This window comes from Pongo pygmaeus, chromosome 1, assembly GCF_028885625.2.
Source record: "Pongo pygmaeus isolate AG05252 chromosome 1, NHGRI_mPonPyg2-v2.0_pri, whole genome shotgun sequence".
Lineage (NCBI taxonomy): Eukaryota > Metazoa > Chordata > Mammalia > Primates > Hominidae > Pongo > Pongo pygmaeus.
In genome coordinates, this window is record NC_072373.2 from 84,847,822 (window position 1) to 84,862,764 (window position 14,943).

The 14,943-nt window shown below is 43.0% G+C and overlaps 1 protein-coding gene across 1 annotated transcript in view; it reads left to right on the forward strand.

Moving 5' to 3' along the window:
• Positions 1-14,943, forward strand: part of LMX1A (LIM homeobox transcription factor 1 alpha) — a 155,333-nt gene that overhangs the window by 97,268 nt on the left and 43,122 nt on the right. The window contains exon 3 of the mRNA XM_054451873.1: positions 8,513-8,745. Coding sequence (XP_054307848.1) covers positions 8,513-8,745 — 233 coding nt within the window. The remainder of the gene's footprint in view (positions 1-8,512; positions 8,746-14,943) is intronic.

Here is a 14,943-nt window from a genome sequence, read left to right on the forward strand (position 1 = left end):
ATCGGTGGTGCCTGGAGAAAGACAGCTGAACTGTAGTAGACTACTGTACAAAGCTACAGATGGCTGTGATTTCTTATTTTGGTGGGGGCAAACACAGTACACTACAGTTGGCTCAAACTGGCATCGGGGTTTTTCATGGGTTTGCTTTGTCCTCCAACCTTCTGCTTTTTTGTCTATGTTGTGGAGGCTTTGAGAAGCTCTTTTTAAGGTCTGCAGGACTTTGGGATGAGGTTAATGAAGATCTTAGCCTCTCTCAGGGTGGACTTCCTCAGGTCTTCCTGGGTCCAACCCTGTCCCCATTGGCTACATTTCTGCCTATGTCTTGAAAAGAATGACCTGACTTGCCAGGCTCCCAAGGGAATGGGGTTCCAGCAAGATTTGTCTTGTTTCCCAATCTCTTTGGAGTCACAGTAGACTCTTGGCTGATGGTGTTGGGTCAGAGTGTCCCCACACACTGTTTGTTCCTAACCCACATCCATAGGGGGTAGGCCTCTTTCAGAAATCCCTTTGGGTATTTTGGGGTCCATGAGCTGAGTAGCCTCAAGGGATCAACTTTTTTTTTAACTCCTGCCTTTCACCTACCTACATGTCTGCAGTAGAGTCTCAAGACCTTCTACAAAACCATGGGCCTGTTCCGTGACCCTCTCATGAGCTGAGGCTGCCATCTTTACGGCTTGATCTTTCTATGTGTTTCTCCTGTGAAGACAGTGCTAGAGAGCATGATAGAGAGAAATACAAAACAGGACCCATGAGTTCGCCATCCCAGAGTGGTTCTCTCCTATGGAGAGAACTGAAACATGGTCAGATTCTCTTTGAGTTCATAAAATAGTTCTATTTACCCCTATCCCACAAATTTAGTTAGATAATGGATAAAAAGAATATCACACTTTCTAGCACTGAGTGGGTATTCAATAAAGATTAATTCTCTTTTTCCTGTCCTCCACAAGCCCCCTTCTTTTGCAGAAATATGATATTTGGAGCTGAAATATATTCTAACAATGAAGACACTGATGTTCAGAATGGTAGGGTGATTTTTCTAAGGTTACACAACAGGCATTGAAATCCAGGAGTCCCTAGGGTGTCTCGGTGTGTTGTCCTCCTGCTACCGTAATGACTGCAGTACAGGGGTGTGCTGTTGCATCCCGAAATTCGGTGCTTCTTTGTTGATTGTCATAGACTTGTCCACTAGTAGTTTCTTAGGTATCAAGCCTTCATATCTGCTTTTGAGACATTCTTGTCTCCTTGGTTACAGAGGAGGCTTCTCAACTCCTGTAATAAAAGCTTGAAATATAAAAATGGCAGTAAGAAATTATCCAGCCTAGTGGGTTTCCAACCTGCCTTAGGAGCAAAATGTTGTCTTTCAATGATACTCTTCTATTAATAGAATAGATATCATGTCTTTTGGCTTTAGCTGTTTTATATTTATATATATTTGAATGACATGGTTCTGGAAAAGATTTTGTTCAAGAATTATCATAGCAAGGCAGTGTCATGTTAAAACACTATCTGGAGACCTGAATTTAGGTGTGAACAGAGTGGGTTTCTCTGGTTGAAAGTGTGTGGAGACCTAGGAAACAGAGTCATCCTTCCTCCTCAGCCTCTAAGTTCTTGACAACTCTGATCTAGGACAGAACTTTTCCATTGATAAATGGATGATAAGATAACCAAGATTCAGGGAAAGGTGATGGCTTTTCTGAGGTCCCTTGGAAAAGGCAGCACTTTTGAGCCCAGGTTTCTCATTCCAAGTTCCGTGTTCTTTCCCCAACACCTCATCTAGGGCAGGATGGCTGAGTTTGGTTACAAGAAATACTGCTTCGGTCCAATTTGGTGGAGAGAGGGAGAGACACCCATGGCTTGGTGTCAGGAGCATGTTCTGCCTGCACCACGAACAGTGTGTCTCCTTGGTTCATCTTCTGGGTCAGCACTATGCTCTGGAGAGGCAGTCATGCCCATGTCAAAGCAGGGAGGAGTCAGTGGAAAGGCTCATGCTGCGGAGGAACTGTTCTCTTAGAATGGAACTCACATAACGTTCTTTTTTTTTTTGAGACAGAGTTTCGCTCTTGTTGCCCAGGCTGGAGTGCAATGGTGTAATCTCGGCTCACTGCAACCTCTGCCTCCCGGGTTCAAGCAATTCTCCTGCCTCAGCCTCCTGAGTAGCTGAGATTACAGACATGCACCACTATGCCTGGCTAATTTTGTATATTTAGTAGAGACAGGGTTTCACCATGTTGGCCAGGCTGGTCTCGACCTCCCGACCTCAGGTGATCTGCCCGTCTCGGCCTCCCAAAGTGCTGGGATTACAGGCGTGAGCCACCACACCTGGCCAGAACTCACAAAATTCTTAAGCAACAAGAACCATGTTTGAGGCAAGAAAGAAAAATCCGCAAAGGTCAAATGATAAAGGCCCAAAAAATTGCAGTACACCTTATAGGTCACAAAGTACTCCATGTACATTTAATCCTCATTAGTCCAGAAATGAAGGCATCATTATTGCCTTTTACATCAAAGCAAACTGAGGCAGCAAGTGATGAAGTGGTGTTCTCCCAGTCATGCTGCCTGGAAGTGGCAGAGCCTGAGAACCCAGGCTCTCTCACCAAAACTGAAAGTTATGCATCTTACAGCTTGCAGCTGTACAAGAAGAGATGTAAGCAAGGCATTGAATAGCATTTCAGCCAACCTCTATTTTCCTGCTTGGCAGAGTGAGTGGAAAAGGGAGAGTGAGAGGAGGTGCAGGGAGAAAGAAGAAAAGAAAATAAAGTGTAAGACAAAAGATTCTGCGACCCTTAGCCTAAGCTAAGTGCATAGGTCTCTTCTTTGTGCTATTCCCAGCTATTTCTCTCTGCATATCCCAAACACATCCTACTGAGGTCATTTATTTAGAGTCTGCTGCCTTCCAGAGAATGTGAACTCCTTAAGGAGAGGGACAGCCTTATTTATCATAGCATCCCCAGAGCCTTCCCCACAGAGAGTGATCAATAGAGGAAGAACAGCACTGAGTGCTTAGTCTCTGCAACAAGTACTGCCATGGATGCTTTTCCAGGAGGTAGATGCTATTATTCTCATTTTACAGGTGAGGGAATTAAATGCAAAGAGGAGATAAGGAATCATTTGAAGAGCTTTCAGGGGTAGGAGAATTTATGACATCAAGGAAAGCTGGGTGGTGTTATGTATGCCTTGATGATCTGGACATCTCTGGAAGCCTTGTCCAGCTTGCCAGGGCACAGCCAGGCTGCCAGGCTCTGAACCCACAGTGAGGTCTCATTAGCATTCAGTGGGGGAAGTAACCATGGGGGATGCCATCCAGAGCATTAGAAAGAGACAGGCTGTGTTTTAATTATGACCTGGACTTTTGAACAAACCGTTTTCTCTGCTTGTCTGAGCCTTAGAGAAAACAACTTGTGGGAGGTGTACAGTCAGCAGCTGGGTCCACAGTGGTAGCCGTACAGCTGTGTACACATCTGGCACACAGGTGGTGGACCACATGCACCTTTTCTCCTTGAATTACTCTGGGGTTAGTGAAGGTAACAGGAGTCAAGGTAGTAAGACGAAGTTGTCAAGGTAGTAAGACGAACTTGATCTGGTTTGAACCCAGAAAGGGAGGGAAAAGCAGAAGGAGAGAAGAAAAAAACAGGACTGCCCCGCTCTTCCTGGTCTGTAATCCCCAGTGACCATGACCATTTCAGGATTTGAGCCCAGATAACTCCCGCCACTTCCTCTAGCCACTCCTGAGTCAACATGGTGGGCTTTCTTTGTTGAGCTCACTCCAACCCTCGCTTCTCCAACTTGGGGGAAATTTTTGGAGTGGGGGATGAAATTAAGAAAGCAAGAAAAAGAGGAGGAGATTAGCAGGGTGGAAGTTAGACAAGCACAGATGCTACCACCTGCTGTTACAGCTTCTCAAGTGCTTGTTGACTCCCTGGGAGCATTTGCCTTGAGTCTGTTTAACAGTTAAATTCCAGGGGAAGGGGAGGAGAAGGAGGGCTTGGGGACAAAGGGCCTTTGACCAGCTCCTGGAAAAGCATTGATTAGTTTGCTCAGGTTGGCAAACAGCAACCGGGGACTTGGGGCCCAGGGATGAACTGGGTAGATTTTCTGCCCAATGACAGCATCCAGCATAGGGGAGAGGGAGTCAAGGCAAATAGTCAAAGGACTGATGTGCCAGAGGTTTAGACATAGAGAGAAAAACCACAGTGGGCGAGACGGCAGGGGAAGGGCAGCTGGAACCTGGAGTTCCAGGCTCTACCATACCTGTTAGTGATAAACAAGCCATTCCAACCCCTTGGACTTCCTTTTTCACTTCCGTAATTTAACTTCCCTAATTTCACTTCCTTTCTGAAGCTGAGAGGCAGAGGAGAAGCATATTGAGATAGGTTATTCTGAGGTGCTTCTGATGGCCAAAGGCAAGGAGGACTGGTGTGGTGCTTCCAGGCAGCTATTGAAAGTAAGACAGCACATGCACTTCCAATCCTGCAGCCTGGCCTCTGTCCCAGGAGGCTGTTTCCTGAGAGGTGGCTTCACCATCTTTTCCAAGCCTTGCCTTCCTTCACTCAAAGAATTAGAATGGCCCTCTTTTTTTGTGTCAATCTGTGAGTAATGCCTCCCTGGGAACTTCTCCTTAGCTTCCCCTTCATTCCACCCTCAAAACTCTTGTCTTCTTCCAGGAAGCTTCCAAGATAAACACACAGTGCACATATATTGACTTAGAATCATAAACCAGCACAATTGAGAGTTGGGAGGTGATTAAATATTATACTTATATATACTATAGCTTTATGCCATTCTATTTTATATTCATGGGACATTGCTTTGCATTGTTCTTATATCCTGTTTCCTAAAGGTAAATCCCTAAAGGTAGATATGATTTATCTATTTATTTATGTGTTTGTTTACTGTCTCTCCCACTAGCATGTGAGCTACATAAGGTCAAGGATTTGTCTGTCTTGTATCCTTTTGTGCCTACAACAATTCCTACCACATAACAGACACTCAGTATATACTTGTTTATGTACATGAATGCTGTTGGGATGGTGGTTTCTTTTCCTCCCCTCCCTATAAAGACACAGAGTTTGGTATATTTCAGGGTGCATAGTGGATGCTTCTGAATAAATGAAAGAATGAATGAAAAGAATAAATGATTGAATGAGTGCACGAATGAGATTTTGAGTGAATGGATTGGCAACCCTTAGGCCATCATGGTAGTTGGCCTGTCTATAGGAAAATGCTCTTCAGTTGTTCATGTTTTCTTAGCTCCTGCCAGGGTGGGGCTCATTAGCAGAGCAAGGTGGCCTCAGCTCCCTGGATAGGCTCTGAGTCAGCTCATATCTAGCTTTATAAAGAGGAGAGTTGTGTGGAGTTTTACCTGCTCTCTCTGGCCATTCTGTGCCGCCTTGACTTTCTCTCCTGTACACTATCTGACCTTTCCCTATCTACTGACTTCTCTGTCACGTGGGGATAAACAGAGTGTTTTTGAAAGTATTTTCCCGTCTATTTTGATACTACTTTAAAAAAGGAAAAAACCTCTTTATTTTGGAAATAGTAAAATGAATGCTATAGTGAATGAATCCCAGAGATATTCTTAGGGTATATTGTCTCTGTGTTTATGCCAAAGTTTTGACAAATGCAATTATGGTATCATCAAGCAATTTTTAAAAGAAAAAAGAAATAGAGGGATCTACTTTACATTTTAGTTTTTTCATAGGTTGCCCTGAACCGTTACTTCTCTGGAGTGACAAGGGGGAGAAGAGAGACATCTTTATTGGATATCTATTATGTGTCAGCTCCTATGCTAGGCTGTTTATATATATTATGTTATTTCAGAAAGAGGGTGAACAAATTAGATCCATGAGTCAAATAATATCAACTTTTACTGAGTACCCACCATGTGTGAGAGTATATAAATATTCCATAGGCCTTGTTCTTGAAATAGGAGCGGTTGACAAGATAAGTTATAAACTTGGGAAAAGTAAAATAATAAGGCAAGAGTAAGATAATATTTTGAGCCAGCAATTGCAAGCACTGATGGTAGAATTTTTGTAGATGGAGGAGACTGGCCTAACATCTTAACAACAGACAGAAAAAAGGAAATATGAAGGGGTGGGCTAAACAACCTGCCCAAGATTTTGCATGGTTTTCTGTAGAGCTGGCAGCACAACCCAGGCCTCCAGTGCCCACCACTTTTCATATTGTAGTTTTGAGACATCTCCGGATAACTGTGGAATGACCCACAGAGATAGTTCCTGGTATCATCATTCAAAGGAGGGGCAGTCACTTTAGGCTGGGGGGCACAGATCAGGGCAGGATTCAAGGAGAAGATGGAAGCTGCTGTGTCCTGAAGGGTGGTTTGGGTTCAGATAAATTAAACAGGAAAGGAAGACTTTCTAGGATGGGGAAATGGCATAAACAGGCCTAGAGGTAGGAAATGAGTAATTTTGTATACTGGAGTCTTGGCATTATCATTAACTGCCAGCTCTGACCACCAGGACCCTGGGAGCCATGCCCCATGCTTTCCTATCTCCCAGCTGTAGGCTCTGCCCCCTTCTTTCTGTCTTACCTCTACTGTATGAGTCCTGACCCTGATAATTTCTCAGCTGCTCACTCATCTCGCTACCTCCATTTCCATTCCACTTTTCATACAGCCAAGAGTTCCTTTTCCAGAACTTGGATATTACCATGTTAAAAAACCATTCAAGCCTGGAGCAGTGGCTTATGCCTGTAATCCTAGCACTTTGGGAGGCTGAGGTGGGAGGATCACTTGAGGTCAGGAGTTCAAGACCAGCCTGAACAACATGGTGAAACCTCATGTCTACTAAAAATACAAAAATTAGCTGGGCACAGTGACATGCACCTTTAATCCCAGCTACTCAGGAGGCTGAGGCAGGAGAATTGCTTGAACCCAAGAGGCGGACATTGCAGTGAGCCGAAATCACGCCACTGCACTCCAGCTTGGGCGACAAAGTGAGACTCTGTCTCAAAAAAAAAAAAAAAAAAAAAAAAAAAGCCATTCAACACTCCCAATTGCTTGCCAGATGATGTCCAGCTCCTTAGTGTGTGATTGGGTCATGACTTAACCTCATCTGTCACTTTTCTGGAGGTACCTGCCTCTAACTTGGTGGAGTGCACCTTACAACCTGAGCATCCATGCCTGTTCATGGCTCCAGGCCTTCACACAGGCTGTTCCCTCCCCTGGGAATGTCCCTCCTCCCACCACTTTGTGCCTGCCAGCCTGCCTTCCTTACTGTCTTTTGTTTGATTTAGATGTATTGAATACATCTAAATGCACCCCCCACTCACTCCCTGCAGGTTATTCTACTTTAATTATTTGGATATGTCTGTTTCTTCCATTAGCCTGAACTCAATTCTGAGAGGGATTTTCCTTTATTCATCTATACATCACTAGCACTTACTGCTTTTGGCTTGGCATATATAATAGATAGTCTAACTGTTGTGTTGAAAATAAATGAAAGAAGAGTTAAGTCTTGAGAGATAGGCTGAATCTATTGAATATCAGGCTGGGAAGTTGGGATGCAGTTTATCAAAAACTAGATTACACATCTAAGCTCTTACACACCTCAAGATCTTATTAAGAATTCACAATCTGGGGCACATTCTTTTATACGCTGATAGGAGTGGGCCTGGACATTTTTGTTATTGTTGATTTAAATAATTTAATTAATAAGCTCCCCCAGGGATTCTGAACAGCCTGCCTGGCGCCAGTCTGTAGACCAACCTTTGAAAGCACTGTGTCATGAACCACAGCAAATACATTCTGGGCATTAACTCGGATACGCCTCTTTTTTTTTTAATTTTTAATTTTATTTTAAGTTCTGGGGTACATGTGCAGGAAGTGCAGATTTGTTACATAGGTAAACGTGTGCCATGATGGTTTGCTGCACTTACCAGCCCATCACCTAGGTATTAAGCCCAGTATGCATTAGCTATTTTTCCTAATGCTCTCCCTTCCCCCACCCCACCCCCTGACAGGCCCCAGAGTGTGTTGTTCCCCTCCCTGTGTCCATGTGTTCTCATTGTTCAGCTCTCCCACTTATAGGTAGGAACATGCGATGATGGGTTTTCTGTTCCTGCGTTAGTTTGCTGAGGAAAATAGCTTCCAGCTCCAATCATGTGCCTGAAAAGGACATGATCTTGTTCGTTTTTATGGCTGCATAGTATTCCATGGTGTATATATACCACATTTCCTTTATCCAGTCAGACACCCTTCTTAAGCCTTTGAATGACTCAACTGCATGCTTCAATTCAATCTCCTTAGGGAATAAATAACCTGGATTTAAAGTACATTTCATTCTAACATTCATATCGTAGTTCTTGAAGTTCCTTTTGCTGCTGACTTCAGGGGAGACACATAGGGAATAAATAACCTGGATTTAAAGTACATTCCATTCTAACATTCATATCCCAGTTCTTGAAGTTCCTTTTGCTGTTGACTTCAGGGGAGACCCAGGACCAAGCCAGATTTTACTCATGGTGCATGTACTTCCTTTCTCCCTGCTGCCAGGCTGTTTGCTGTTAAATGTGGGGGCTGCTTCGAGGCCATCGCTCCCAATGAGTTTGTTATGCGGGCCCAGAAGAGTGTATACCACCTGAGCTGCTTCTGCTGCTGTGTCTGCGAGCGACAGCTTCAGAAGGGTGATGAGTTTGTCCTGAAGGAGGGGCAGCTGCTCTGCAAAGGGGACTATGAGAAGGAGCGAGAGCTGCTCAGCCTGGTGAGCCCAGCAGCCTCAGACTCAGGTGAGTGCCAGGTGGTGGGCGGGGCTGCGGTGGGGTGGGTAGAGTGGAATTGGGTGGCTGGCTGTCTGCATTGTTTCTTCCCTAGATGGCCAGCCGCCAGGGCAGCCTAGCTCCATGGCAAGGCACTTCTGTGTATTTCAGGAACTTTCTTTGTATCCTCAGTGTAATCTCTTATCAGTCAGCGATTACCATGACGATGGTGCATAACAAATTACCCTCAAATTCCATGGCATACAACCATAAACACTTCACACACACACACACAAATGTCTGGGTTAACTGGAGTTAACTGGACTTTGCTTCAGGCTTCCAGTTAGCTGGAGTCTGCTGATCTCAGCTGAGCTTAGCTCCAGGCTGTAGACAAGGTTTAGGTATACTCTGTGCCATTCATTCCAGGATCCAGGTTTGAGGAGCAGCAGCTGCAGGGCATGATCTTCTGACAGTGGTAAAAGTGCAAGAAGGCATGCCCAACCACAGAGCACATTTCAAGCTTCTGCACACATCATGTCTGCTAATATTCCATGGGCCAAAGCAAATGGCAATATCAAATCCAAAGTCAAGAGGAGGAGAAATATACTCCATGCACCGCAAACCCTTGCCCAGGTATAGATACATAATACTATTAAAGAGAATGATGGATTGGAACCAATAATTCAGTCTACCACAATCACCGAACTGCCCTAAGCTTTTGTTTCCTCATTTGTCAAGTGGGAAAGATGGAATCTATCTAAGTCTTGGCAGGTCACATAAAGAAAGGCACTAGAATGATTTTGTTCTTTCTCCTCACCACCTGCTCGACCCTCCCTCTTACTGCCTTGAGGGTTGGTGAAAGAGAGGAGACAGGAGAGGTTCAGAAATTTTATAGGGCAGGTTTCACAAGGTCAGAGAAATTACATTAAATTAACACTGACTACATTAAACATGGAATGCCTTTTTGGAGTGTTGGTCCCCACAGCTCAGCATTCATCTTATCCATAGGAATCTGTGAGACCCAATTAGGTAACATCTATGTGACTTTACTAGTACTTGCCATTGCCAATTCCAGTCCATTTCCAAGCCCCCTGTAACCTCACTCTATCCATCCCTTTGGCCTCTTTGGGAGTTTCTGATCACTCCCACCCTTCACTCCAGCCTTACTAGGCCCTAGCACCTGTCAGTGTGTCTCACCTACTCTCAAATCTTAAAAGTCTATTCCTTTTCAGCCTCTTTCCCTCTCTCTTTTGTCCTGCTAGCTTATCCTTTAAGCTTCCCTGCAAAGGCAACTTTATGGGGAAGGTCTCTTAATCCCTCATGCTGGGTAAGTTTACCCTTAACTTCTCCTACTGGGATATTTACTTCATTGTAGTTACATGTTTGATTGTTTCTTATTCTTTTCAGAGTGCTAAACTCTGTGAAGGACAGTGTGTGTCTTATTTACCACTATATTCCCAGGCCTAGCACAGGCTGGGACGCTGGGTGCTTGATAAACTCTTTGTTAAAGAGTGAATAAACACATGAAGAAAAAGCATTATGGCATGGTGCTTAAGTGCAAAAGCTTTGGAGACAGACAGGTGGGGTGCCTTAGCCAGGTTATATCACTATATCTCTGTGACTTTGGGCAAATTTTGGAACCTCTCTAAGCCTCAATCTCCACAGCTATAAAATGGTGATGATCATACCTACTAATAGGTTTATTGTTGGAGAATGAGAGAGAATGCATATAAAAAGCCTGGTGTTCAATAAATGTGGGTGCTTAACATCCACTAGTCAGTGTTAACATCTTTGTAGCGGCCGTGTTCTGCTCCCTTTACCTCCAGGTTGGTTCTTGCCTGACCTTGCTTGCAGCCTTAAGAAAGCTGGCATCAGGAAAGCCCCAACTTCTACTGGTCTTATTGGCCTTAGGTTTTCCAGGATTTATTTTGATTTGAGGGAAATTTCTCCTTGTCAGGAACACTGGCACTAACATATGGAGTATCTTCTACAGGGGTAGTTGGGCCCATTCTAATGGATATACTTGGTATAAAAAGGTCAACTTACCCTGTCATTTTCCTCCAGGTATCTTGCTGTGTCCGCCCTCTTAGGCTTCCTCCTCAAAATCCTGTAGAATTTCGAATTTCCCAAGGGCTTAGGTGTTATGGTGATCAGAATACAGCATCACCATAGAAAGATGTGTATACCCAGAGGGACATACCATGCTTTCTCACATGGAAATAAATGCTGTGGTCTAGCCTTTCCTGGTAAACACTTGTCTGGAGGCTTAATCACTAAGTTATACAGTTGGACCTGTGTTAACGGTTTACAGATTTTACTTCACTAGAAAATCAATAAGAGGCATTAGTGGATTGGCTTCACGCCCCTACCCCTGCAAAAAAAAAAAAAAAAAAAAAAAAAAAAAAGCAATAGAAAAAGCTGATCTGATCTAAGTAACATTTACAGATTAATAGAATTATAACGCTCAGTGCCAGGGAACTGCAACAGGTTCACTTTCTGATCACATTTGCAGCAATATGTTCAGTTATGGAAATTTCTCTTTGAGGCTGATATTGACATGTTGGAGCTTTCCAGTTTATTCATTCATGTATTCATTCAGTAGACATATCTTGAGTGCTTGTATCATGCCAGGCACAGAGTCAAAATATGAATGACAAGAATGATGTGGGGATGGGGATATCTCAAAACCATATCAAATGAAGGAATTGTGTATGTTTAGGATAGAGAAGTCAAGACTGAATGAAGACATAATTGTTGCCTTCAAATGATTAGATCAGACCTATTTTTTTCCAGTTACAGAAAACAGAATTAGAATTCATTCATTTAATTATTCAACAAAATTACTGAGTGTTTACACTTTAGATAGAAAGGTACAGGGAAGTAATTTTTGATTTAACCAGGAAATGCTAGAATGTCATTCTAATTATTAGATCTAACAAAGAGTAAAACTACTCAAGAGATAGCACTCCCCATTCGTTGAAAGTAATATTGATGAGGTGGGAGAGGAGGGTAGTTCTAGAAGACCTCTGTTATCCCTTTCAACTCTAAAAATCTATAATTATTATTGTAGTTTTAAATGAAGTGACATTAAAGTCTCAACCAGAATCAAATATCTTATCTGGACTACTCATTTCATCAAATATCAATGCTGCCTGTCTTGTATCATTAAAATTTTTTGTGTGCCAAAACTTGCCTCTCTACTGAGAGGACAAACTTCTAGAGAACAGGATTGCAGCTTTTGGTTCCTTTGTTTCCTTAACAAAGCTTAGCATGATGCCAAGAGAAGAGTAAGTGACCTAATGAGTTGAATTAAATCTTCATGGAATGAAGTCCACCTCATTGTTAACAGAAAGCAAACAACTTTAGGATCTGCCTCAGTACAAATACAGTTTATCCTCTGGTTTCTGTCTTGAGCACCTTACATATATATTGTAGGTGTTTGATAAGTGAATGACTGATCTAGTATCCTTAACCTTTTTATCAATGACTTGGATGAAGACACAGAAGGCAGGTTTATTTGGTTTACAGATGACACAAACCTGGAAGGGAAGGCTGGTGTGGCAGTGGATACTCTCAATGTTCAAAAAGATTTTGACAAGCTAGCAGAACCGCACAAAGACAACAAGATGAAATCTAACCATTGTCTCCCAAAATTCAATTGTAATTATATGAAATGGTGCCTGTTTTGAGGGAATTCCACATGGGGTTATAGTTGGCAATAAAGCCAATAGGAGCCAAAAAGACATGCTGCATTAATAGAACTACAGTGTCCCTAATGTGTAATTATAGTTTGAGTATTTTTTTTTTTTTTTGCCCTGGTCAGAGCACATTTAGAATATGTGGGCTAATTTTAAATGATGAATTTGAGGAGGTCATTGACGAACCAGAGAGAATCTTGAGGAGAGTAATTAGCTTGTTAAATCATAAATAATTAAAGAGACTCAGTATATTAAGTAAAAATAAGGCCAAGGAACATATGAGAGTCACACCCAAGGTTGCCGACCCATGTACTGGGGAAGAAATGACAGATTTTGGTTCAACGTAGGGTAGAACTGTGTCTGATAAAGGGTCAAACTGGATTGCCTTTATGGGAAATAAACTGCTCGTCCCTTAACATTTTAATTGCAGTGGGTGGAAGACTGCATCAATGACCTCTAGGGTGGCTTACATCTAGGATTCTAGAGGGAGGAAGGAGGGAGGGGGGCAAAGGTTGAAAAACTAACTCTTGGGTACTGTGCTCATTACTTGGGTGATCAGATCACTTGTACCCCATACCTCAGCATCATGCAGTATACCCATGTAAAAAACCTGCACATGCATGCCCTGCATCTAAAATAGAAGTTGAAATTATTTTTTAAAAAAGAATCTATGGTTCTGTGATGCTGACTGATCTTACACAAAAGCATATGACACGTTCACAGCTACATGGGATACCAAACTCAGGACATCTGCAACTGCTGTGTGCCCTTTTCTGGTGTGGCCCAGCCTTTTTGTCCTGGTCCCTGCTTTGCTGATGGCCTTGAAGCAGCCTCCCAAGCAGATGAATGGAATTTGTAGCCAGGGTCAGATGATTTTTTTTTTTTTGACACTGGGCAACTTGGATGCCCAAGGTCTCCAGGAAAGACCCCCCAACATTTACAAACTTCTAGAGAAGTGTCTTGAAGTGCTCTTCTCCTTCACCAGAGAATCACAGGCTCTTGAGATTGGTAGATACTTTGGAGTTTATCCAGTCCAAGTTTCCATCAGATGCTTATCCAGCCTCTACTTGAGCATTTCCTATCATGGAGAGCTAAAGAGATAGAGGGGAAAAATAAAAAATTGCTTTTTCTCCTCTCTACTCTCCACTCCACATAACACTTCTGACACCAGCTGTGTAGGGGTTTTCCCCACATACCAAGCAATTCTCCAGTGGACACCAGCTGGGTATCCCTTAATTCAATTTAATTCTGACACTGTCTACCTAGAGGTAACATCAGATCCCACAGGTTAAGAGCTTGATCCCACAAGACTGCCAGACCCCACCCCACTTAAGAAGCCAATCAATCACAAGTAGTATGTTGTCAGCTATATTTCTAACTCACTGGCTATAAATTGGGGATCCTAGGACCTCATCTTCAGGTTCACTAAATTTTCTAGGGCAGCTCACACTTTACTTACATTTACTCATTTACCACAAAGGATATTTTAAAGGATACAGATGAACAGACAGGAGAAGAAATTCATAGGGCAAGGTATGGGGGAAGGGGTGCAGAGCTTCCATGCTCTCTCTGGATGCACCCCTCCAGGAACCTCCACATTTCAGCTATCCAGAAGTTCCCTAACTTTGTCCTTCTGAGTTTTTGTGGAAGTTTTATTACATAGGCAATGATTGATTACATCATTACCCATTGGTGGTCAGCTTAACCTTCAGCCTCTCTCCCCTCCCCAGAGGTGAAGGATTAGGGGTTAGGGGCTGGGGCTGAAAGTCCCAACCTTCCAATCATGCCTTGGCCTTTCCAGTGACCAGCCCCCATCCTGAAATAACCTAGGGGCTCCCAGCTACCATTAGCCAACAAAAGATACTCTTATCACTATGGAGTGTTCAAGGATTTTAGTAGCTTTTTGTCAAGAAACTAGATGAAGACCAAATATATATTTCACAATATCACAGGAGCCCTTGACTTCAATTCTGGGGGTAAATTGTCAGAATTGTTACATTGAGTTCCAACATCGGTCTCCGTATGTAAACTCAAACTGTGGTCTTGGCTGTACTTTTGGGAACTCACAAAGTAAGTGTTTCCTCTACATGGGGCAACCCTTCAAGTTCAAGACAGAAATGCTCCCTAAGATGTAAGATATTTTCTAAGTTTTGTCTTTTCCATTCTAGTTCCTCCTCATTATTCTAACTAGCCCTCATTACAGACTTTCTGTTTTCTATCTATGAAAATACTACGATCTTTTTCAAAGGTACAACCAAGAAGGGGATACAGTTTTCCTTATGTGGTTTGAACCAGCACAGTGTTATTACTGCCTGTCATAGATATTATGTTCTGTTGATATAGCCCATGATTTCATTAGCTTTTTTGACCTGAGGGTGGAGGCAGGGGCTTGGGGCCTGGCTGTGGGTAACCATGGCTTCTGGCTGGTCCATGTTGCGTTTCTTACTTATCTACCCCTCTTATCTTTACATTTTCTTTTAAAATCAGAAGTCACCTGAGAGTGTCCTGTGAAGCAGTTTTTAAAAACTTT